Source organism: Giraffa tippelskirchi, chromosome 4, assembly GCF_054371585.1.
Source record: "Giraffa tippelskirchi isolate mGirTip1 chromosome 4, T2T-mGirTip1v1.2.pri, whole genome shotgun sequence".
Classification (NCBI taxonomy): Eukaryota; Metazoa; Chordata; class Mammalia; order Artiodactyla; family Giraffidae; genus Giraffa; species Giraffa tippelskirchi.
The window spans coordinates 53,859,848-53,885,092 of record NC_137278.1 but is presented as its reverse complement, the minus strand read 5'-3'; the positions used below and the strand labels follow the sequence as shown (position 1 = coordinate 53,885,092).

General features: G+C 48.2%; 2 protein-coding genes across 2 annotated transcripts; one reads left to right on the top strand and one right to left on the bottom strand.

The window, feature by feature from the left end:
- The first annotated feature begins 97 nt into the window (after positions 1-97).
- RETSAT (retinol saturase) lies at positions 98-14,676 on the top strand. The gene is made up of 11 exons (XM_081596932.1): positions 98-356; positions 2,293-2,475; positions 2,892-3,133; positions 3,839-4,040; positions 5,133-5,330; positions 7,506-7,625; positions 11,900-12,038; positions 12,286-12,395; positions 12,471-12,637; positions 12,831-12,990; positions 13,202-14,676. The coding sequence occupies exons 1-11, from the start codon at positions 188-190 to the stop codon at positions 13,339-13,341; spliced, it is 1,830 nt and encodes a 609-aa protein (XP_081453058.1). The 5' UTR covers positions 98-187; the 3' UTR covers positions 13,342-14,676.
- A 217-nt stretch (positions 14,677-14,893) lies between these two features.
- Positions 14,894-22,853, bottom strand: TGOLN2 (trans-golgi network protein 2). The gene is made up of 4 exons (XM_081596951.1): positions 22,781-22,853; positions 21,711-22,540; positions 19,599-19,682; positions 14,894-18,839 (listed from the first exon to the last, which is right to left on the bottom strand). Exons 1-4 carry the CDS (start codon positions 22,824-22,826, stop codon positions 18,834-18,836), a joined length of 966 nt encoding a protein of 321 aa, XP_081453077.1. The 5' UTR covers positions 22,827-22,853; the 3' UTR covers positions 14,894-18,833.
- Between the last annotated feature and the right edge of the window lie 2,392 nt (positions 22,854-25,245).

Sequence of the window (25,245 nt, the reverse complement as noted above, 5' to 3'; positions counted from 1 at the left end):
GGCAGAGGCGAGTACGGAGAGCCGCGAGGGTCAATCTCCGCGGGCGACTTCGCTTCTCCGCGGGCTGATCAGTGGGCAAGGCTGACTCCGCCTCCCTAGTGGGAGGACTATCTAACTGGGCAGAGCTGCGGCCCAGACCCCAGGCGCCGTCCAAGCGAACGAGTTCCCCGTACGCGGCGCCGGCGCGATGTGGGTCTCGCTGCTGCTACTGGCTGCGCTGCTCCTGGCCATCCTCGGCAAAGTTTACAAGGGGCTGTTCTCAGGCAGCTGCCCGAACCCCTTCTTGGAGGATGTCAAACGGCCACCCGCGCCTCTGGTGACCGACAAGGAGGCCAGGAAGAAGGTTCTCAAGCAAGGTGAGCGGGGAGACACTCCGGGGATCTAGGCTGCGCCCGAGCATCCTCACGGGTTAGCGTTTCCCAGATTCAAAGTGCTGGGACGGCATCTTTGCATGTATAGGCGCCCGCTTTAGAATCCACTCCTGGCGAGAGCCTTGGTCCCCGCAGGCCCAGGAAATCGTGGCCTCTGGGTCTCGGGCACCGTCCTCGGCGAGCCGAGTTCTTGTCATAGCCACGCTCAGACCCTGCCACTTGGTATAGCGATGGCTAACGGTTTAAACAAGAAGAGATCTTTCCCCCTCTTTGGCTTTAAGACCGTTAATATTTTCAATTATCTTCCCCAGGGGTTCAAAGGCGTGGGAGAGCTGCACAGAAATGTTTGTAGGAAATTGCATTTGGTTCATCAAGGGATGTGACTGATTAGGCTGGTCCCATCTCTTGTGGTTGAAGCCATGCTCAGTGGGGTGCCTCGGGCTCAGAGCTGTTTGTTTACGGAGGATCTGCACTGTCATCTTTTAAAAAGTATTTGTGGGTTTCTTTTAGAGTTTAAAGAACGAGTTTAGCTGCTTAAAAAATAAATAAAATAAAGACAGTATTGTAAGTGGAAGGCCTATTATTTCTGAGATCAGAGTTTTAACTGGACTCTGTCACTGTCTCTGTCGAAGAGAGTCAAAGACGACTGAGCAACTGAACAACAAACAACTCTGATTTACTCTGTGAAAAAAGTGAAAGTAAAAGTGTTAGTCACTGTCCGACCCTATGCGACCCCATGGACCATAGCCCTCCAGGCTCCTCTGTCCATGGCGTTTTCCAGGCAAGAACACTGGAGTGGGTTGGCATTTCCTTCTCCAGGAGACCTTCTCCACCTAGGGTTCAAACCCAGTCTCCCACATTGCAGGCACTTTCTCTACTGTCTGAGCCACTAGGGAAGCCTGATTTACTGTGTAACCATTAGCAAATCACTCCATTTATCTGGATTGGTCTAAAGATAAGATGATTAGTTTGTTTTTCAAATCAGGTTTTGATCTCTCTTAGTGGGTCATGAAATCAATTTAGTGAGTTGCAACTAGCATTTTAAAATTCAGTCGAATGGAAAATATCAGTGTATCCTGCATAATTCTGGTAAGTATTGTGAAACTTCTTTATATTATATACTGATGTATGTTCTGGATTATGAAATTTATTTTTCACTGTAGGTCTTTTAAAAAATGTTTGAAAAGTTCAAAGTTTACCGACTTCTCTGGCAGCTTGAAAAATTCCAAATCTCAGTTCTTCTGGAGTGATCTTGAAAGAATAGATCTTGTGTAGAAAGTGCCCATACGGCACCACGGGCTGTCCAGTTTTGTCTTGTTTAGGTGCTTCCTCCTCAATCCCACATCCAGGCTTCCCCAGTGTGAAGGGGTGGTGCTGTGATTTCTCAGAGGAGCTCTGTCCTGCCTCTGTATCAAGATCTTTAAGAACCATGATCTGAGTGGGCTGCACCACTACCGCCCGCAGATCCTGCATTTTCTGAAGATAACCTGCTTGTGAATGGACTGTTGCATGAACCACCATCCAGCCCCATGACACTCTTCTCCTGTCCCCCACCTCCTTGTTTTCTTTCTTCCCTAGCTCGGTCTCTGACTGCACTTAGGATTCTCAGCCTGGATCACAGTCAGCATTTTTGTGTGTGTGTGATAGTTTATGAATTATTCTTTCTTTGCAAGTAGGGAAAATCCTCAGCTACGTAGTGGTTTTGGTTGAAGCAATTCAGATTAACCTAAATCACTTTGTTCAAACTTCTCCAACGGGTCCTGAGTATTTCCCAGGTAAAGTGTTTCAGATATTTTAGTGAGGAGCCCTGTGCCAAACTGCTCTAGAAGTTTTCTGGAGCATCATATAAGCTAGAACATTCTGCCTTGGTTTCCACCTCATTGTCCTTTCATTGCCCTCTCTATCTCCTCCTTTGCTGCAGCTTTCTCGGTCAGCCGAGTGCCGGAGAAGCTGGATGTGGTGGTGATTGGCAGTGGCTTCGGGGGCTTGGCGGCAGCTGCGATCCTAGCCAAAAGTGGCAAGCGAGTTCTCGTTCTGGAACAACATACCAAGGCAGGAGGCTGTTGTCATACCTTTGGAAAGAATGGCCTTGAATTTGACACGGGTAAGGCTGCCAAGGCAAAGGATGGGAGCAGGAGGTTTGGAGCAGCCGTAGCGGAATGATCCTGGGCTTTTCAGTGGTTTTGGAGGCCCAGGTTTTCTTCTCCCTGAGCACTGTTGATCTGACAGCTTTCCTGCCCAAATTCCTTTTGAAAAATTCCAGGCTGACCTCAGATGGAGGGAAAAGGAGTTAGAGACACACCACATGTATCTCCATGGTCTGACAGCTGTACCTGCTGAACTGGGCGGGGATCTGGTGGTTTCTGCTGCAACTCCCCTTTACAGAAAGGGTGGGTGCCCCCTCTGTGGGCGTGGACTTGGCCCTGTAGGACACCTCTTTCACCTTGCTTCCTTGTTGGAGCCTTTCCAGGGCTCAATTCCCTTATCCCTCTCACACCTTGTTTTTCTGTCTCTCAACAGGAATCCATTACATTGGGCGTATGCAGGAGGGCAGCTTTAACCGTTTTATCTTGGACCAGATCACTGAGGGGCAGCTAGACTGGGCTGCCTTGTCCTCTCCCTTTGACATCATGGTACTAGAAGGGCCTGATGGCCGAAAAGAGTTTCCCATGTACACGGGGATGAAAGCCTACATTCAGGGCCTCAAGGACAAGTTTCCCCAGGAAGAAGCTGCCATTGACAAGTATATGAAGCTGGTTAAGGTAACACGGACATATGTTATTCCCAATAAGGCTCACCTTCCTCATTAGTGGAGTGACGGGTGAGGGAGGCAGGAAGGAGGAACAGACATGTTTGTCTGGAACTCAGACCTGGTCCAAGTTGACCTCTGTGCTCGGCCAGGCCCTCTCTCTGGAGCCTGGGCTCAGCAGCTGCCACTCACACTCTGACCTGACCAGGCTGGCTTCCATGTGGTTGCATTTCTAACCCCTTTTCACTTCATCTTAGACCAGATTGGAATTTTTCAAAAGGAATTTGGGCAGGAAACTGAAAAGCAAAAAAGGACTCACTTGAGGGGGAGAATGGGAAAAAAAGAAAACTTAGAGTACAGAGTTTTATGATCCAAATTTAGCCAAGTTCTGCTTCCCTGGTGGCTCAGCAGGCTCAGAATCCAGTGCAGGAGACTGCCTGCAATGCAGGAGACGCAGGTTGGATCCCTGACTCGGAAAGATCCCCTGGAGGAGGAAATAGCAATCCACTCCAGTATTCTTGCCTGGAGAATCTTCATGGACAGAGGAGCCTGACAGGCTACAATTCATAGCATGGAAAAAGTTGAACATGACTCAGCGGCTAAACCACCACCACTAAGTGTTGCTAGGCCCTTGGACTGTGCAGGCTGTTGGACAGGCAATTCTGTCACAGCGGGTCTGGAGGTGAGCCCTGTTCCTCCCTGCTTACTCTCCTCCCAGGCGGTATCCCACGGAGCCATTCATGCTATCCTGCTGAAGATCCTCCCGCTGCCCGTGGCTCAGATCCTCAGCAAGTATGGGCTGCTCACCCACTTCTCTCCATTCCTTCGCGCGTCCACCCAGAGCCTGGCTGAGGTCCTGCGGCAGCTCCCCGCCTCCTCGGAGCTCCAGGCCGTGCTCAGCTACATCTTTCCCACTTACGGTGGGTCCTGGCCTTGGGCCCTGGGCAGCCCCTAGCTCTTAGTCTTTCTTCCTGAGCTTGGTTTATTCAGTTGCTCGGTCATGTCCGACTCTTTGCGACCCCATGGACTGCAGCACGCCGTGCTTCCATGTCCTTCACTGTCTCCTGGAGTTTGCTCAGACTCATGTGCATTGAGTCAGTGATGCCATCCAACCATCCCACCCTCTGTTGCCCCCTTCTCCTCCTGCCTTCAGTCTTGCCCAGCATCAGGGTCTTTTCCAGTGAGTTGGCTCTTTGCATCAGGTGGCCAAAGTATTAGAGCTTCAGCTTCAGCATCAGTCCTTCCAATGAATATTCAGGACTGATTTCCTTTAGGATTGACTGGTTTCATCTCCTTGCTGTCCAAGGGACTCTCTAGAATCTTCTCCAGCATCACAGTTCAAAGCATCAATTCTTTGACCCTGAGCCTGCCTAGCTGACTGAAGTGGAGCTGCACACACTCCAGGTCCTCTGGAGCTTAGGGAAGAAATGCCTGTCTTCCTCCCTGCTGGATACCCTGATAAAAATCCCCCTCACCAACGTCCTGGATGGTTTTCTTTCCAGTCCACACTCTCCTCCCTGGCAGCATGGCAGTTCACAGGGAGGTCATTCCCATTGGCCCAAGACCTGCAACGCTCCCTGTTTGCCTGTTTGGATAGAAAGAGGCTGCCCTGAGAATCACTCAGATCCTGGGAGGCATAGACTCAGGTTGCATGTTTTCTATTTTTTTTTTTTTTTGGTCACACTATGCAGCTTGCAGGATCTTAGTTCTCCAACCAGGCATTGAACCCAGGCCCCCTGCAACAGGGAAAGCACCTAGTCCTAACCACTGGACCACCAGGGAATTCCCAAAGGCTGCATGTTTTCTGACAGGAACCCGTGTTCCTTTTTTAAATTTATTTTTTCATTGGAAGAAAATTACAATATTGTGTTGGTTTCTGCTGTACAGCAATGTGAATCAGCCATGATTATACAAGTATCTCTTTCCTCTTGAGCCTCCCTCCCCTCCCATGTTCTACTCTGAATGGTGTCACTGCCTGCTCTTGCCTCATCACCCCCTCCTTCCTTCTACAGGTGTGACCCCCAGCCACACCACCTTTTCCATGCACGCTCTGCTGGTTGACCACTACTTAAAAGGGGCCTTTTATCCCCGAGGGGGCTCCACTGAGATTGCCTTCCACACCATCCCTGTGATTCAGCGGGCCGGGGGCGCTGTCCTCACAAGGGCCCCTGTGCACAGCATCCTGCTCGACTCAGCTGGGAAAGCCTGTGGTGAGAGCCCTGCATTGTCTTCACAGTCCTTGGCACGGGTGGGAGAGACTGGGGGTGCAGAGCAAAGAAAGCACTGAGGGCAGAGACCTCCAAGTCGGGGGTTACAGGCTGGAATCTGCCTCAAGCTGGGGCCACCTGGGAATAGCAATTGACCTGGTCTGGAAGTGAAAAGGACACAGGAAGGATAAAGGGTGGTATGGTCCCCAGAGAACAGTATTTCATCATTTATTCAATAGAGACAAGTAGTTATCCTTTAATCCAGGATTAAAGGATAACTTGAGTGTAGAAGTGGTGTCTTTTTTATCTTTATGTCTATAGACCTTAGCACATACTGGATCCCAGTAAATGCTTGTTCAGTGACTGATGGAGTGAGTTGTAACCTGGGTGCTCCATAGGGTGGTGTGGAGGCCACCAGGATGCCCTGTAAATGGCAGAGTGGGGCTCAGACTCTACCCTGGCTCAAGTATTTGCTGTCACCTGTGCAGAAAGTCAAAATTCCACCAAGGATAAACTCTGCGAGGAGAGGGTCTATGCAGGGAAGGGCTATGGTAAACAGACAGGCCATCTGGCGTAACTTTAGAAGCCTCAGCGAAGGGAGAAGAGAGAGGCCTGAAGGAAACAGGGCTTGTGTGATGGTGAATTCACCAGAGTAAGCTTTCAAGGAGAAGGTGGTGAGTGGGTGGCCCAAGGCACCCAAAAGTCAAGGGAGAAAAGGCCGTCAGTGATCTTTGAGGACGTATGTGTAGAAGAGACTGGAAAGTTCCCAGCAGTGAGACAGGGGTGGCCATCAGCTGTGCAAGACTTTCTCTCACAGTCACAAACCAGTTTTCCTTCCAGCCGTCAGGCAGTCTGTGAACCAAGGAGGGTTTATCAGTTGAATTAAATTCAGTTCTGGATATATTTATGTTTTTCACATGCTAGGTGATAAAAGATGGAGATAAAAAATAAGTAAATCTCTAATCTCTAACTCAAGAAGTTTCCAGTCTAAGAGGGCAGATGACTGAGATATAATCAAGGTGCCACATGGAGGCATGCACTGAGGCTGGAGGTGGCACAGGATGGTGGGATGGGGAGTCTCAGAGGGAGGTCGTGATGGCTGAGAGGAAGCTGGTCAGAGGGGAGAGGAGGTCATTCCAGGCAGGGGGAACAGAATGTGCAGAGGCACAGAGACATGAAAGAGCTGAGTTTCTCTTTTCTCTTTTTTGGCTGCACTGGGTCTCAGTTGCGGCACATGGAATCTTTGGTCTTGTTTGTGTCATGTGAACTCTTAGCTGTGGCATGTGGGATCAAGTTCCCTGACTGGGGATCAAACCTGGGCCCCCTTCATTGGCAGCTCAGTGTCTTAGCCACGGGACCACCAGGGAAGTCCCATAAGCTGAATATGTTTAGGCATCTGAAAATGTTAGGTTGAATCATAAGAGACTGTCACATTTCTAGGTTAAAAAAATGATTGACTGTCAGCTGTTGGGGGCTTCCCAGATGACACAGTTTGTAAAGAATCCATCTGCAATGCAGGAGCTGCAGAGGATGTGTGTTTGATCCTTGGGTCAGAAAGATCCTCGGAGAAGGAAATGGCAACTCCAGTATTCTTGCCTGGGAAATCCCATGGACAGAGGAGCCTGGAAGGCTACAGTCCATGGGGTTGCAAAGAGTCGGACACAACTGAGCATGAATGCACACACATGCTATTTGCATATAGTCCTATCTAATAGTTTGGTGAAAACAGATGGTCAGAGATGAGGCTGGATGCACAGAAGGGAGCACATCACAGAAGGCTGATACGAGAGTTTGGAGTTTAATTAGAGGTTGAGGTGTCACTGAGGGTTTAAAAGAGAGTGTGTTGGAACCAAAAACTCTGGCAACAGTAAAGAAAGACCAGGCATTCTAATGAAGGCTATCAGCTCACGGGCTCTGTCTGGGTTAGTGTGGAGGTTGGCTGGTGGCTAAAGAGAAGAGCTCCCTTATCAGGTAGAGAGAGAACTAGAAAGCCAATGTGGGGACTGTGGGCCTTTTGGGTCTTGTAGGCAGTGCTTTGGGCTGATCCCTCACCCTGCAGTTTTAGCTGGGGCCTACCTGCCTGGGTCAGTGTGGGAGAGATGGGGGTGGGGTAGGAATTGCAGCCTTTCTTGTCTTCTTGGAGTGCACAGAACCTCAGCTAAGCTCTTGTGCCTGCAGGTGTCACTGTGAAGAAGGGTGAGGACCTGGTGAACATCTATTGCCCCATCGTGATCTCCGATGCGGGGTTGTTCAACACCTACGAGCGCTTGTTGCCAGAGCAGGCCCGCTGTCTGCCAGGTAAACGAATGGGTTGCGTGGCTCTCCTTCAAGGGCCCTGGACCTGCCCTCTGCTTCCAGCTGACTCAGCCTGGCTGATGCTTCCCCCAGCATCAGGGCTGCCCTTTGACCCTCCTTAGGCAGAAAAGGTGAGCACACCAATTTCTATGAATAACATCCATCCCCAGCAGGCCTCTGTTTAGGGGGTGGGATTAACTTCCTTTGTACTGCATCCTCCCCAAAGACCCTTTAGTTTTTATCTCTCATTTCATCTTTGGCAAATTTACACCTTTTCCCCTGATAACCTCAACTGCGTGTCCCTTTCCTCTTTCAAGTTTCCAGTCCCAGTTGCCTATTTCCAGTTTCCCATGACCTTAGATCATCTCCCTGATAGTTAAAGATGGTGGATTGAGTCCTAAAGGAGTGTTTCCTGGGTGTTTCACTAAGGTTGCCATGTGAATTCTGCTTCCTTCCTTAATTTCGCACTTGTTTGGTGTTGGGAATTCTGGTCTGACATTGCTGTTAACAGAAGGGAAGGCTGGCGTGGAGACGAAGTTCTTGATATCATTTCTATGGGCCTTATTTGGGACCTAAGGTTATCTTTTCCTGCCTCTGCAGGAACCAGCTTTGTACTGTTGCTGAGGCTGCTGGGGGTACCCTCCTGGCTTCTTCTCCTGGAGCCCTACTCTCAAAACCTGGGACCCAGATAGAAATAAGCCTCAATCCAGTCATCTCTGGGGTTTCCCAGGTGGCTCAGTGGTAAAGAATCCATCTGCCAGTGAAGGAGATGCAGGAGACTCAGGCTCAATCCCTGGGTGGGGAAGATCTCCTGGAGGAGGAAATGGCAACCCACTCCAGTATTCTTGCTGGGATAATCCCATGGACAGAGGAGCATGGTGGGCTATAGTCCATGGGTTTGCCAAGAGTTGGACATGACTGAGCACGCACATACATGCCAGTCATCTCCACTGACAGGCAGTGTCCAAAAATAAAAGCCTGTGGTTTTGGGTGGGGAGGCATGTCTGTGTGCGAGCTTTACCTTTGTCCTTGCATTTGATCCTCAGCTGGTGGGTAGAGAGCTCATGTTGATGGCAGGGGAAGTGGAGGCACACAGGTGAATCGCTACCCAAGGCCCATCCAGCTGGAGGCAGCCAAGTGCAGAGAAGGAGGCTGATGTTTCTGACTCCTAAGCCTGGACTCCTGGTCCCCTCTGGGCTGGGAAACGTGGGGCTTCCAGAGAGAAGGCCTTACTAGAAGGAGGAGGAGAGCGGATCAGCTCACAAGGGACAGAGTGGCTGAGCCAAGGTTAGCTGGGTGTCACCATTTGGAAATGGAGCTGGCAGCTTCCGATGTGATTGGGGGAAGGAAGCCACTGGCCGGGAGGGGCCAGCGATCTAGGAGGGTGAGAGAGAGGGGTCTGTGTTCAGGCCTCTGGCTGGGGCAGGAGGTGGAGAGTAAGGAGCAGCCCAAGATGCGTTTGGGGTGGAAACCTTGGTGGAAACCTGAGGAGGAGCCTAGAGCCCAGTACAAGGAGCATCCACCCTGGAGGGTGGGCCTGCAGCTGTTCTTGGGGAACCGGGGAAGGAGGCCCAGTAGAAAAGTGAGGTCTTGGCTTTCCTGGTCAGGGAGAGGGTCGGCGGCTGCTGTGACTGTCTCTGGGGTACAGGACGTGTACTTGGGAAACAGGCCCTCAGCCCTTTGCCTCCTTTCACTGGGCCTCGGCCAATGTCTGCTGCCAGCGAAGGCCTCCTCTCTCTCAGCCTGGGTGAGCTGCATGGGGTGAGGCCAAGACCGCCCAATGGCCTTTGATACTTCCAGCTTCCCTCTCTGCCAGGACCTTTGAACCCTGACACTGTCTCCTGACGGGCCCCAGGTGCTCATCAAGTGCACTTCCTCAGGTGACAAAAAATCCACAAGAAAGGGAATGCAAATAAATGACATAGAGTTATTGGAGAGACACCTAAAAAAAAAAAGCGAAGGTATTTTCCTGCCTAGAATGATTCCTAGTCCCCTTTGAATCTAAGAGGCGTTAAGAACATACTTTGTTTTTTGTGTGTGCATGCTCAGTTGTGTCTTGCTCTTTGCAACCCCACGGACTATAACCTGCCAGGCTCCTCTGTCCATGGGATCCTCTTGGCAGGAATACTGGAATGGGTTGCCATGCTCTCCTCCAGGGAATCTTCCCCACCACGGGATCGAATCCGAGTCTCCTGTGTCTCCTGCATTGGCAGGCGGATTCTTTACCCCAAGCCACATGTGTAAAGAACGTAATTTCTTTTACACTTAATGTTCATACAACCTAAGTGAATAAGGAAAGGACCCTATGAGGGAGTTCTGTATTTTCTGGAAATTGTTTTCTGTGTTTAGAGATACAAGGGAAGATTAGTCTTATATTTGTGGGATCTCCTTGTTCCAGCTAGTTATTGTTTAGTCACTAAGTTGTGTCTGACTCTTTTGTGACCCCATGGACTGTAGCCCACCAGGCTCCTCTTTCCATGGGATTTCCCAGACAAGAATACTGGAGTGGGTTGCCATTTCCTTCTCCAGGGGATCTTCCCAACCCAGGGATCCAACCTGGGTCTCCTGCATTGTAGGCAGATTCTTTACCGACTGAGCCACCAGGGAAGCTCCATCTTAGTCAACCTCTGTCCCCCCCAAAAGACAGTACATGGTTTTGACTTGGTTATTCCACTCCTGCCTTCTTTCCCACCCCCTAAATTCTATTTTGGTCACATGGTGCTGGGTGCAAAAACAAAAAAGGGAGCTTGCCCCTCCTTCACTGGCAGGTACAGCTTCCACTGTTCTTATGTATCTCAGCCCTGAAGACAGTCCCCTGTGCCAGCACCCTCCCCCCTTCACCTGCCTGAAGGACCAGCCACCCCTCCCGAGTGGGAGTTGGATGAATCCCAGTTTGAGAACATTTCAGACAGTGGTGGCAGTGATGCTCAACCTAGAGGCCCCAGAGACTCCTGGGATTCCTGATGTTTCCAGCTGTTTGGGGTAGAGATTCTGACAGTTTTGTCTCTGTCTCAGAGATGGAAACAGGATATCTGGTGGCCTTGGGGACAAGGCAGTGCTGGTTGGGGTCGAGGGTGGAGGTGAGGTGGTCAGACCGAGGGAGTCTTTGTGTATAGGAGTACCTTTCTTAAATTCTGGGGCTGAGCTTGGAGATTACTGGGGATGTTTTGAAGAGGACATTTTTTTGAGTGAGGAAGACTCATTGACAAAATAAGTAAAGGAGCTGAGGCTGGTCTGGAGCAGTAGGGTTTGGTCTCGTTGTTGTGTGACTGATTTGAGACCCAAGGTTCTTTTAATTGATTTTTTTATGGAGTATAGTTGCTTTACAGTGTTGTGTTACTTTCTGCTGTAGAACAAAGTGAGTCAGTTATACGTACATATATATCCCTTCATTTTTAGATTTCCTTCCCCTTTAGGTCACCACAGAGCACTGAGTCGAGTTTCCTGTGTTATACAGTAGGTTCTCATTAGTTATTTTATGTGTGTGTGTGTGTGGAGGGGTAAATTAGTCACTCAGTCCTGTCCAACTCTTTGTGACCCCATGGACTGTAACCTGCAGGTTACATCGACAGAAGAGCCTGGCAGGCTACAGTCCATGGAGCTGCAAAGAGTTGGACATGACTGAGGGACTAACATTTTCACTTTTATTCATTAGATGGTTTGTATTCAACTTAATACTGAAGCCAAGGCTTATAACAGACTACTGTTCACAGCCGTGGTCTTTGTCATGTGGAGCCCTATCCTCTGCTCATAACATTTATTTATTGGCTGCGCTGGTCTTTGTTGCTGCATGCAGGCTTTCTCTAGTTGTGAGCAGGGGCTACTCTTTGTTGTGATGCATAGACTTCTCAGTGCAGTGGCTTCTCTTGTTTTGGAGCATGGGTTCTAGAGCACAGGCTCAGTAGTTGTGGCACAAGGGCTCTGAGGTATATGGGATCTTCCCCAACCAGGGGTTGAACCCACATCTCCTGCATTGGCAGACGGATTCTTTAGCACTGGACGACCGGGGAAGTCCCTACTCTTAACTTAGACATTAAGGTGACAATGGGACCATCACACAGATGCTGTGAATGGCTCAGGGAGCTAGGCATCTCTGCTTCTTAAGGCACTCAGAGCAGATGTCTGGGGCCATGGCCATCACAGGCAGGAGACTGAGGAGCAGGCCAAGTTGTCCAAACAGCTGAGGCTGCAGATGAGGCGAGCAGGTATCTGCTGGCTCCTGGGGCGGCAGCAAATCTCAGTGGTCTCCTTTTCACGGCCCTCCTAACTGTCTGCAGGTGTGAAGCGGCAGCTGGGGATGGTTCGGCCCGGCCTGAGCATATTCTCTGTCTTCATCTGCCTCCGAGGCACCAAGAAGGACCTGGGGCTGCCGACCACCAACTACTATATTTATTTTGACAAAGACATGGACAAGGCGTAAGGCATGGGTGTACACGTGCAGGAAGGGTAGCAGCCTGGTCCCCCAGAGCCACAGATGCTAGGGGAGAAGCAGCAGGATACAGGATGGGAGGAGATGGGCCAGAACCTACTCCAAAAGGATTTTTTCCCACCTGGGCTGTGCTTTGGCTTCATCCCTTGGGGTCCCTGGGGATGAGCTGTGCTCGGGGTGGGGCTGGTGGCTGTGGGGGACTTGGCCGGGACCAACAGCCCCTCTCCTCCCCAGGATGGAGCACTATGTCTCTCTGCCTGGGGACAAGGCCGCTGCACACATGCCCCTTGTCTTCATTTCCTTCTCGTCTGCCAAGGACCCATCTTGGGAGGACCGGTACCCAGGTGAGGCTTGATGTGCTGGGGGCTGGGGCTTGGGTGGGGAGGGGCGGCAGCAGTGACCCGGCTCTGTGTCCCCAGACAGGTCGACAGCGATCGTGCTAGTGCCCACCTCATACGAGTGGTTCAAGGAGTGGCGGGATGAGCCCACGGGAAAGCGGAACAGTGCCTACGAGACCCTCAAGAGCTCCTTTGTTGAAGCCGCTGTGTCGGTCTTCCTGAAGCAGTTCCCACATCTGGAGGGGAAGGTAGGAGGGCAGAGTAGGTGGTCGGTGCATCTCCGCCCGTTCTGTGGGGCTGGGAATGAGGCCCGGGGTGACTGAGCTCCAGGGGAGCCTATGCTGGCTGGCAGCTCGTGCAGGGGCAGGGAAGGAAGAGGTGAGGGTCTCACAAGGTCCCCCTCCCACCTCTCACCTTCGGCCACCTCTTTTGCCTCTTCAGGTGGACAGTGTGACTGGAGGGTCCCCACTGAGCACTCAGTTCTACCTGGCGGCTCCCCAGGGGGCCTGCTACGGGGCTGACCATGACCTGGGCCGCCTGCATCCTGCTACGATGGCTTCCATGAGGGCCCAGAGCCCCATCCCGAACCTCTACTTGACAGGTACGCTGAAGGCTCCATCCTGCCAGGAAAACTGGGACCCTGGGCCTCACTGTCACTTAGAGTCCTCCGTTTCTGTTGCCTCGGTGGCTGGGGACCCTGGTGCTAGTCTGAAGGCATCTCTGTGGCCCTGGCTCAGGGACCCGTCCTCCCCACTACCCTGCTTGGAGGTGGGGCGGGGGGATGCTCACAGGCCTCCACTCTTGTCTCCCAGGCCAAGATATCTTCACCTGTGGGTTGATGGGAGCCCTGCAAGGGGCCTTGCTGTGCAGCAGTGCCATCCTGAAGCGGAACTTGTACTCAGACCTTCAGAAGCTTGGCTCGCGGATCCAGGCCCAGAAGAAGAAGAATTAGTTGGCTCAGGGAGGAGTCAGAGAACTGGCACATCCCCTGCCTCACCTGTGTTTTTCTGCATTAGTTCCTTGATCACGTAAAGCACTCTAATTATTGTTTCTCATTTCTGGATACAGGTCCAACACACAGGTCTAGCATAGATAGTGGTTCTTAAACTGAAGCTCTTTCACACCTTTTAGAACATGCTGTTCCTACAGAACACCCAGTGTGGGCTACTGACATGGGTGGCTTTCATGGCCCATCAAGCTGCACTCTGCATCCCAAACCCATACCTCCAAAGTCTGAGCCATCACATTGAATATTCTCATCAGGTGGCTAGAACCCTTGAGAGCATGGGTAGACTGAAGCAGGGGGTTCCCGTTGGCCTAAGGCTTCTCCTCCCGTTCCCCCTTAGTGCCTCATTGCAGGAGTTCTACACAACAGAGAGAAGGTGTCTGGTGAGCATGGTTTGGCTTTGTAGTTCCACAGGCTCAAAGGATGCAGATCCTATTTTTCTGGTTCCAGTGGCTCTTCCGAGGGTGTGGGGAAGCTCCTGTGATATGGTCCACGTGGATGTGGGGGCTGGCAGTGGACAGGAGCGTTAGTTAGCAAGGTGTAAATGTTATCGGAAAACATCCAATTCGTAGGCAGCTGGGGCCTAGGCTTGTTTTCCTTATGATTGGGGTCACGCTAGGTTCTTACCGTGTCAGCACCAGGATACCCTACCAGACCTCAGGGCCTGAGCCCCAAGGCATAGCTTCCCAAAATACACAGCAGTCAGGGCAGAGGCCTAGAAAGACAGCTTCACTGGGGTTGACACAGGAGGAAAGCATTCCAGCCAAGGGTACAGTAAAGGACAAACACTGGGAGGTAATGAGTGTATTATGATGAGCAGCCCAGTTACCTCTGACCTAGAACCAGGGCTGCCTGGTGGAGGAATGGGGTTGGAAGTAAGGATCAGGTCATGGAAAGTTACAGAATGTGTGCAATGCCTGGGAATGCATTTCCAGTGTGTTGGAACTTACATGGGGATCGGGTGGGAAGGTGAGTGAAGGTGCTAAAGGTTAAAAAAAAAAAAAAAGTCCTTTTCCTTACTAACATGCCTTATTTCAGTCAATTTTAATGCAGTACTAATAACCTTAATATTTAGAGGGGGATTAAGAGGTATAATATAATCATTAATACTAAAATAACTTCATATGGGGACAAATGGTTACTAGACTCACTGCGATCAATTTTGTAATGTATACAAATGTCAAATCACTATGTTGTACACCTGAAACTAATACAACGTATATCAACTATACTTTTTTAAAAAAGAGGAAAAAATTAAATTTAATAATTTTATAGCTTTAATATTTGAAATTTATTTCAGTTTCTGTGCAGAGATACACAACTACGTAGTGATGGCATTCACAGAAGCTCAGTAAAACATTATATGGAAAAATACTTATCACTGGACCAAATAAGCTTTAAAGAAATAAATCATCATTAAGTTACAAGCTAGAAAAATAAAACATTGCAAAACAGTGGTATTCTGCTAATTGGATGAACAAAAAAGAAAGGAAACAACTTCAGCAATCAACCATTTATTGAACACTTTAAGAGTTCTGAATGAAAGGAATACCAAAGAGTGTGAGGAAGCTGGCTTTGTTGGCAGCTTGAAACCTGATAAAGCTCAGACCCCAATGCCTTTATGAGGAGTTTCACGATTGGGGTATTTGGGAAATCCACATGTGACTTCATGGAATTGGGCTAAGATTCAGTCTTGGTCCTGGATGTACAGTTAAATTTGAGAAATCTCTCCCCAGGTTTTCTTCTTAAGCAAGGCAAGGCCAGACACAATAGTCCCACCCAGAATGTTTAGGAGACAGCTGGCAGAAGTACAGGGTCTGGTCTGCAGTGTACTCTCCTCCCTGCTCAAATGATTCAGAACATGTGCAAGGTTTGCCAGCTTTCATCTCACATGCAGCAGCATTCCATATCAAGTCACCCTCCCAAAACGAGGGGCAGCCTTGTGAATTAAATGATGTGAAACGGGAGGAGGAAATGAGAATCACTATTGGGAATTTGAGCAGTTTAGGGGTCTATCACTAAAAGTTTCACGAAAAGCCATCATGTGGCAAGAAATGTGAGTGTACATAGCTAGTTGTCAGGTCTTTCCGAGTTAACAGCCTTTTTAGGTAGACTCTTCAAATGATTCTAAAACACAGATTCCTCCAAATAGAAACCACTCTTCAACCAAAAACTGGGAGGCAAAGCAAGCACAGAGCTGACTGGATAGGGCACCTCTCCTGCCTGCCCCATGCTCCACCCCCAGCTAGAGAGATCCTCCCACTACCACCAGCTCACCCTCATCTACACAATCTCTAGGAAAACACGCTTAAAAGAGTCTATCTTCAAAACGACAGTGACCCAGAAAACAACTTTTCCTTTGGTGTGGGAGATTTCTTTCAGTGCAATTTCTAAAGTGAAACTTAAATTCAACTGTATTCTTTCACACAAGAAATTGTCCTGCTCAGAGGCTCAAAAAGTGAAGCTACATGGACTCCACAATACGTATGCATCCACCTGGTGCCAACCTGATCTCGGTGCCTGAAACCAATCTTGCTTTCTGCTCTCCTCCTTCCTAGCAAAATCCATCAATAAGGGCAGCAACTGGCAGCCAGAAAGCGGTGTGTGAGGGGTCAGTAAGGTCACAGCCAGATGTCCTCAAGAAAGAACATGTCTCCTTTGTGAGGAGAAACTGAACTCAGGTCCCCAGGGACTGCCCCATGCGAGGCAGATATGCAGATGGCGCCACGGGCGCTCCCGCGAGGAGCTTCATTTTCTCGGGGAGACCAGACAGAGATGTCAGATACTGACTGCTCTGCTCTGCTCTAGTTCCAAAATGCACAAGTGGCATTCTGTTTACTGGAGTAAAACAGAAAGAGCTGATCACGTGGGGTGGGAGATTAGGAAGGTGCGTGGGCAAACTGGAGCTGGGGCCTGAAAAAAACAGGTTTTTGGGGAGGCAAAGGAAAGAAGAGAAGGGGGTGTGCCCTAACTGAAAAACAGCCACCAGAAGCCAGGGACTGGAGAATGTAGCAAGGATGTCGAGGCCTGATGGCTGCCTGACAAGAGGGGCCTTAGGCCCCGGGAGGATGCAGGGAAAGACAGGCAGGACTGCACCAGCCTGCAGAGCTGTAAACAACAGGGTCCATGAGCTTGCTTCTCAGAGCCATGAGACAGAAGCTTCAGATCACTCTGGTCTCTACACACACACGAGGAAACGGACAAGAGATCAATGAAGGTGGCTCCTAGGGGGAAAAAAAAAAGATCCAGAAGGGTAGTGAAATGGGTGGGGGTGTGGGGCAGGGAAGCAAAGAAAATAGAAAGAAAGACTAGCTAGAGATATTTTTCTTTTTAATGGATAGGACTTTTGTGCCAAGAGATAAAAATGTCAGCTTGGAGTTGAGATGATTAAAAAGACTGGGCAATTGAGAGGGGCAGCTTAATGTGTAGAAGAGAAATTCTGTTTCAATGACAACAGGATGAAAAGCTGAAATGTTCACCACACGGCAGGACACGGTTCTCTGGGAACTAGGCCGAAGATAGAAACTTGGGAGTCACTCATCCAAGAGGCTAAAGAATGAATAAGTTTCTGAGGAGACGAAGGGATAGACCTGTCTTTGCAGGCATTCTCCCCCACCAGCACAGGAAAAGGCAAAGGAGTTCTCAAAAGCCAGGGCAGAGAGACCACAAGAGGGGAGGTTGAATTTGGATGGTGTTAAGTGTCCAATTCTATTCAGGACAAGACTAAGCTTTGAGAACAAGCCACTGGATTTGGTGATCTGAACTTCTGGGAAAACATTCTTGGCAGAAAGACAGGGACTAATGAGTTTGTAAAGGTTATGGGGAGGATGAACGGCAAGGGAACGGAAGCTATGCTTTCTGGAGAAGCTGAACAGCAGAATGGACCACAAACAGGATGGATGGGAGCAGAGAATCTGGGCACACACATAGGTGGAAGGAAAATGGTGCCAGTGGAGACAGGCAGAAATAGAAGACATCAGAGGGGAGGAAGAAAGGCAGGGAAGAGGAAGACAGAGAAGGAAATAAAATAACCATGGTCTTAGGGGATGATGCCACGAGTCTTCATTCCTCACCTTTACAAATGTCACCTGGAGAGGATGAAAATCTCCACTCAGTCATGGGCTGTTTTAAGTGAGGTGGAAGATACCATGACAAACACTATGGCCCCTTCTTCCACCAGACTTCTTCAACAGCCCAGAACTCACCCTCTTCCTCTCACTTCCCACTTTCTTAGAATTTCCCTGAGATTAGCTATTCCCTTTCAGTTTCTTCTTTGCAGAAACAACTCTCTTTAGGCTCTCTCTAACAGGGTAGCGCAACACTTAAATGAAACTTCAAACAACGGTCCAATCTAGGAGGCTACCCTCGGTTACCCCCCGAGAATTCTCTAAATTTCTTAAACTTCAATAACCCCTGACTTGGGACAGAGGGGGAATTTTTACTAATTAGCCTTGCCATTTTATATCAGATAAGAGGACCCTTAACTAGACTTAGGTAAACCAGGGAGTATAATCAGTTTGTAAATGTAAGTAAATACAAATATTTTAGGCAACAAAGGCAAAATAAGAATTTGTAGGAATCCTGTTTCTTAAAAGTCCTTTAAAAAAACGCAGACTCAAAGCATGAACTCACTCTACTTCAGAAAGTTCCTGTGAGGATGGTAAGGAGGCATAAACACAATGTTTCGATAATTGTTAACTGTTATTTTTAAAAACATCTGTGACAGGGAACAGTGGCTTTAAGCTTTCCTCCCAGAATCCCGAGCTCAGTTTTCTGCTCAGTACAACCAAATGCAAGTAGATTCACTTTGACTTAAGTGATATGAAACTGTCAGAAGAGCATGAAGAGCTTGCACTAGGCAGGTTGGACTCGAGGGCAAGAAAGCCCATTTTGTAGCTGCTGTTTCGGTTTGCTGCTGGAGACTTTGAAGAGAATCGTGTTCACAGGAGCTCTCAGGCCATCAGCAGTTATCACTTTCTATATCTTTTGTGGGGTATACATACCCGCAAAGGAAAAGGCCTTGGTAACAATGGGCCTTAACCTGCAGTTTTCTCCTAGGCCCTCAAAGGTAAATAGTGTTGAGTGCAATGGTGTTTTTAAGGGCTAACCACTTTCAAGCCAAGGGCCCCGGCAGGGCACCTACTCAGGGCCAGGATCTCCCTTTGGTCACAGCTGGGTGCCCACATGCTCCTCCACACTCAGAGGGGGACAGCCTGGAAGACACCAGCATAAATAACGGGAACACAGGAGGACAAGGTCACCAAAGTGCAGGTGCAAAAACTAAAGCAACCCCCCTTCCCCACCACCTCTGCTAGCCCTGACTTGCCACCAAACCCTGGAGGAGGGGGTCTCTCTTAGGTCACAGTGTTTTTCTCTTCATTCTTCTTGATTTAGAGACAAATCAGCAGGGAGGACAAGGTTCTCAAGAACAGAAAAGATCAAATCTGAAACGAGAGCAATACAATCCATTGGTAACTTTCATCTGTTTTCAGAGGAATTTATCTTACTGCTGGGATGCTGGGGCTGGGGCTGAGGGCAAGAAATCTCCTAGAATTTTCTGTTCAGAGGAAAAATTCAAAATGAAGACAAACTGACCCTCACTGTACAAAGAGCAACGGATAAAATAAAAGCTTTTAATCCCAACTCTCAGGGTGAGTTAAATGCCTGTGAAAACTTGTGAAGTGCTGGTTGAGTGTGAAAAGTATAGGCAGGGAGTCGAGGGAGTTGCTCTGAGGTCTCGATTTTTCCAGAAACTAAGGGGGAAAAGATCACGTGTTTTGGGACTTCCCAGTGGGATTGCATTGGTCCAATAGTTAAGACACTGCCTTCCAATGCAAGGGTGCAGGTTTGATCCCTGGTTGGCGAGCTAAGATTCCCACATGCCTCACCGCCAAAAAAACCAAAAGGAAACAAGAAGCAACATTGTTTAACAAATTCAATAAAGACTTTTAGAAAAATAAATATCACAGTGTTTCTGGGTCTGAGCTTCCTCATCTATTGAAAGAAGAAGATGTTGCAGAGGTCCTGAGAATCTTCTAGCACTAACACTGTAGACATGTTTACAGGGATGTTTGTATGCTGTGGTCTGAGAAGGGCAGAGGCAATGGCAAACAGCACCCCCAGAATCAGCTGCTGCCGCTATACCAAACACAAGCCCATGGCTGGGTCTATCTGAGATTGTATATTCCTCCCTCCTCTCTTACCTTCTGGTCCAAACGTTGGTAGTCAGTGGCCTTTGGCCGCCGTGTAACTTTGGATCTTTTTCCTTCCAGGACGAAAGCTATAATCTGGGGAAAAGAACAAAAGAGTGATTAACAAGTGACTTTATGGTGACAATTTCAGTCTCTGAAATTAGAGGTAATCACCTGGCGGCCCATTTGTTAATGATCTTGACAGCAAAAAGAGTATGCCATTCACAGAAAGGCCCTATTGACAATTATAAGGAGGACAGGGCCTAGTTACATCAGAACTCTTTATATTGCTAAACAGGAAGTGACAGGTGCAGGACAGCTGTTCCAGGCTCTAGTCAGCTGGAGTCTGTGTGACTTACTCAAGAGAATGCAGCCTATTTAAAGCAGAAACATCATTTTGCTGACAAAGATCTGTATAGTCAAAGCTATGGTTTTTCCAGTAGTCATGTATGGATGTGAGAGTTGGACCATAAAGAAGGCTGAGTGCTGAAGAATTGATGCTTTCGAACTGTGGTGCCTGAGAAGACTCTTGAGAGTCCCTTGGACTGCAAGAAGATCAAGCCAGTCAATCCTAAGGAAAATCAACCCTGAATATTCACAGGAAGGACTGGTGCTGAAGCTGAAGCTCCAATACTTTGGCCACCTGATGCAAAAAGCCAACTCACTGGAAAAGACCTTGACGCTGGGAAAGATCGAGGGCAGGAGGAGAAGGGGGTGACAGAGAATGAGATGGTTGGATGGGATCATCAACTCAATGGACATGAGTCTGAGAAATCTCCAAGAGATTGTGAAGGACAGGGAAGCCTGACATGCTGCAGTCCATGGGGTTGCAAACAGTCAGATGGGACTTGGTAACTGAACAACAACACAGTGAAAAGAACTGCCAACTCCTCCCCAACTGAGACTCCTCCAGGCTAAGCAAGTCCCCCTCTTTTTATCTCAATATTAAGCAATAATTACTTCTAATCTGCAAATGTACTCTTTCACCCCACACTTTACTTCATCTGAACCTTACCACTCTCATTTTATACTAAGGTTACTCTCCATGATAAGCACTTGGATGTAGAATAAGGAATGTACCTTTAAAAAAAAATTTTTTTTTTTCATGGCCACATTTATATGGCATTGGGGATCTTAGAGCCCCAACCAGAGATCAAACCTGTGGCCCCTGCAGTGAAAGCATGGAGTCTTAACCCCTTAACTATCAAGGAATTCCCAGGAATGTACCACTTTTACTAAATGTCTTCTCTCATTTCTCACAGCCCTAGGCCTTTTGACTATCATGAATTGAACCCTTCAATTTTAGTTAAGACTGTTAGAAACTACTAAAGTCTTAGGGCTCATAAGAAATGCAATCATTTGGGGAAGAATCTGAAAATGAATATATATATAAAAAACTGAATCACTGTGCTGTACACCTAACACAACATTGTAAATCAACTACACTTCATGTTTTTTTACATTTCAGTTAAAAACAAAAAAAGAAATGCAATCATTTTGTCCTTGGGAGTGGTTACTAAGCAACACAACAAACCCTGCTGAAGTAAAAGATGAGTGTATTCACGCAATTTCTGGCCTTTCTTCTAATCAGAAACTCAGCTGCAGAACATAGACCCCTGGGCGCTCTGCTGCTGGTATTGAAGACTCTGTAACCATTCTTTCTGTTCCTGCAGATGCAAGACAAATGCTTGGGAGAGGAAGCTAGAAACAAGAAGACAGGAAGCACTGAAAACAGGGAAAATCACTGCTTTAACTACATACAAACTATCAGGTCCTCAGGTCCTCTCTCATGATGTGAAAGATTCTAAGTTCCAAGATTATCGGAGGAGACCTTCATTTGGGTCAAATCATAATAACGTCCTAAGCTTGACACCTGACGCAACAGCAGAGGGCACTCAGAGGAAACAGATGTGAAAATAAATGATTTCTAAAACAAAGGGAAAAAAAAAAAAGAACCCTAGAAAACCCAATAGAGAACTCTGGCAGGATCTCAGAAAAAAAAAAACGGAAGTTTGTTTATTAAATTCCCAGGGCTTACAGGCTGATGAGTGGTGGATACTCACACACCAGGCTTTCTGGGCCGAGAAAATCCCCCTCCTCCTCTTAAGGCCATTCTTGCCTTACCTTCCGCTTATTGTGGTAGGCGATATAGAGGACAGCAACGAGAATGGCTGCTGTCACCAGATATGCAAAAAAGTGGCTGCTCTCTGCACTGGCATTTCCAGGGTTATCCTTATAAAGGTCATCCTTCTTACTCCAGGTATTGGAAAGTGTCCCTTCACGGTTCTCCCTGGAGGCAGGGCCAGCCATTTCTTTCTCTTCTTTGGGTGGTGCGTCTTCCTCTGGCTCTGTATCCCCTTCCTCAGTCTCCTTGGGCTCCACATCTTCAGTTAGCTCTAAGGACTTACTTTCTCCCTCTTGTTGGGGAGAAGAGGGGTCCGCCAATACTTTTTCCCCAGGTTCAGTTCTGGAAGTCTGAAGAGCTTTGCCAGCTACTGTGTTTACATGATGCTTGGTGGACTCCTTGTTATCAGAAGAGGGGCTGGAGACCAACTTGTTGGATTGGTCTCTGGGGGAATTGTCAGAGCCGGTTTCCGCGAGGTGCTGCTCGGCTCCCGAATTGTCAGGGCGGGTTTCCGCGGGGCGCTGTTCAGCTCTCGAATTTTCAGGGACGGTTTTCGTGGGGTGCTGCTCAACTCCCGAACTGTCAGGGCTAGTTTTCGTGGGGCGCTGCTCGGCTTCCACATTGTCAGGGTCAGTTTTTTTCTCGAGGCGCTGGTCGGCTCCGGAACTGCCAAGGTCGGTTTTCGTGTCGGTCTGGTTTAGAGAGGTTTGGTTACTGTGTTCTTGCTCAGACTGAGCGATCAAGACGTGCTGCTTGGAGCTTCCTGCAGAACCCTGATCTTCCTTCGGAGCGGCTGCTCTGGCAACTGGAGCAGAACTGAGCTGCAATTCTGAAACAGAGAAACTATCTGGCTGAAGAGAGGCAGTCGGGGAGAAAGGACTCCTCAGAACGTTGCAACGGGCAAACGGGAGGGGAGTGCTGGCGAGCGGAGCGGTGGCGAGGTTCGGGCAAGAAGTGAGGTCAGGGGGCGACAGGCCAGGGTGAAGATGACGGGCTCGGGGTCGAGAGTAGGATTACCGGGGGCTGGTCTTGGGACTGCGGTGGGGTAGGGGCGGGGGGAAGTTCTTACCCGCTACCGCGACGCTCAGTAACACGAACGCAACCAGGAACCGCATCCTGCACCTACTGCGCTTCCGCCCCCTAATGCTCTCGCGAGATCAACACGCGGGGCTTAGCGTTATGTCCCGCCCCTTCCTGTGTGCGTCACCGCAGCCCCACCCAGGCAAGGGGCAGGGATTGGAAAAAATCCCGGCAAGTTGGTGTTCCGCTATTTCCACCGAGGTGTGACTGCTTTTCCTGGTGGCCGGGCTGTATTGTTGAGTGTAGAAGGCGTATTCGTCTTTTCCTGCTTTCTTAGCTCCGCAGCGGCCGCTACAAACTTAGTCCCCCTTTCTTCTTTGCTCTCGTACTTACGAGACAATACTGGCGGAGCAGGAGCTCCCTGGCCCACGGACCTACCCACGGGAGTGACGTCGTTGGGGCCTGGCGCTTGCTCGCTCCCATCCTCTACCTGCCTTTCTACCTTCTCCCTCCCTCATGGTTCTTTCCCTGCAACGCACAGACGTATGGAAATCTGGAAACAGAAACCCACCCTGTCACCTTTGTAGCGGGAGCCTTCGCAACCCTGCTCCCCGCTCTTTTGACTCCCATGGAAACAGTGTCAAAGATCTTTTCTAAAACATTCATTTGTTTTCTGATCGTGTAAATCACTCATTCACGCTAGAAAATTCACTGAAAGTGTACAAGTAGAAAACAAAATCTCTGCCCCACGCTTCCAGAGTAGTGACTGTCAACGTTTTAGTGTATTTCTGTCTTGCAAACAATATTTTTGATTAGGTAATATAACGGTTGAAAAATCAAAATGGGATTTATTTTTTGATAAGTTCACATTAGAAAGTTACTCAAGCAATTATCTTTAAATTAAAAACCTCAAAAAGTTCTTGTGGGATTTCTCTTGTGGTTCAGTGGTTAAGAATCCACCTGCCAATGAAGAGGACATGAGTTCTAGCCTTGGTCCCATGGGGCAGCTAAGCAGGTGGGCCACAACTACTGAACCCAGTGACTAGAGCCAGTGCAATAAGAGAAGCCATGGCAATGAGAAGACCCTGTTCTCTGCAACAAGAGGAAGCCTGAGCAGCAAATAATAAATAAATAAATAATAATAATAAAAGAATGGTTTTGCTCTCTAGCCCTCCTCCACGAGTTCCTATTCAGTGATTTTTAAAAACAAATACAAGTAGGATAAATGCAAATATACTCCCGCCCCCTGATTCTTAAGTAGTGTGTTTTCAGTCTTTTATTTTGTAATTATTTTCTCTCAAATTGCAGTTATTGCACATATAGTTTTGTATCATGCTGTTTAAAATTTTTGTTGTCTTCATACAGATGATGGGAAGAAAATAGTGTGTTTAGGAGTCAAAAATTTAGGAGGCTGTTGCAGTAGTCCTAGAAGGACTAGGATAGGTACAGTGAGAATGGAGGGAAGTGGTTGGACTCAATGGGAGGAAATATCAACAGGCCTTGGAGATAGATTGGCTATAGGAGGGAGGTGTGATGTGAGGAAGGTGTGGAAAACCAGATTTAATACGATTGGGGCACTAAAAGTGAATTTATTCTTCCCTGTGAGACAGTCAAGTAGAAATAACAGGAGGTGGTTGGAAACGTGAGCATCAAACGTGAGTTCAAGGGCACTCTCCCCTAATTAATTTAAATATTGTCAAACATGACTGTTAACGGTTTCATAAAAATTTATATTTATCATTGATTTTGTGACAGTTTCCTTATTATGGGAGTTCTGAATTATTTTCGATTTTCTACTGTTAGTGATTACCATTTATAATCAGGTACTTATTAGGTGCCTGAGACAGAACCTCAAATAACTTAAGCAGCTTGTTTAAGTCATGCTATTATTTTACCCATCCTTGGTAAGTGACTGTGCTTAATCTGCTAATTTGATAGGAGAAAAATAGTCCCTGTTATTCTTTTTGAAATTAATTTTTTAAAAATTTTGTTTATTTTCGGCTGTGCAGGGTCTTCAATGCCGCACAGGCTTTTCTGTAGTTGCAGTGAGTGGGGACTACTCTTCGTTGCAGTGCACGGGCTTCTCAAAGCAGCGGTTTCTCTTGTCGCAGAGCACAGGCTTCTAGGGCAAGCAGGATTCAGTAGTTGAGGCTTGTGGGCTCAGTATTTGTGGTTTCCAGGCTCTAGAGCACAGGCTTAATGGTTGTGATGAAGGCTTAGTTGCTCCAAGGCTTGTGGAGTCTTCCTGGACCAAGGACTGAATCCGTGTCTCCTGCATTGGTAGGCATATTCTTTACCACTGAGCCACCAAGGAAACCCGTTATTCTTTAATGTTTACTGCACAAATAATTCACCTGACTTTGGGCAATTAATTGTTTTAGGTGTCAATTTCTTCATTATGAAATGGGAATAAAAGTGTTGAGAGTCAGATAATTCATACAGAGTATTTAATAGTATCTAGCATATAATTAAGGCTCCTCCAAATTGTTATAATTAATACATTCACTATGGAAA

Excerpts from the sequence above, each read along its gene's own strand:
- RETSAT (XM_081596932.1), top strand. The coding sequence starts at position 188 with ATGTGGGTCTCGCTGCTGCTACTGGCTGCGCTGCTCCTGGCCATCCTC. Across the intron at positions 4,041-5,132 it reads CTACATCTTTCCCACTTACG|GTGTGACCCCCAGCCACACC; the intron begins GTGGGTCCTGGC and ends TTCCTTCTACAG. Across the intron at positions 7,626-11,899 it reads GCAGGCCCGCTGTCTGCCAG|GTGTGAAGCGGCAGCTGGGG; the intron begins GTAAACGAATGG and ends AACTGTCTGCAG.
- TGOLN2 (XM_081596951.1), bottom strand. The coding sequence starts at position 22,826 with ATGCGGTTCCTGGTTGCGTTCGTGTTACTGAGCGTCGCGGTAGCGG. Across the intron at positions 22,541-22,780 it reads ACTGAGCGTCGCGGTAGCGG|AATTGCAGCTCAGTTCTGCT; the intron begins GTAAGAACTTCC and ends TCTCTGTTTCAG. Across the intron at positions 19,683-21,710 it reads CCTACCACAATAAGCGGAAG|ATTATAGCTTTCGTCCTGGA; the intron begins GTAAGGCAAGAA and ends TCTTTTCCCCAG.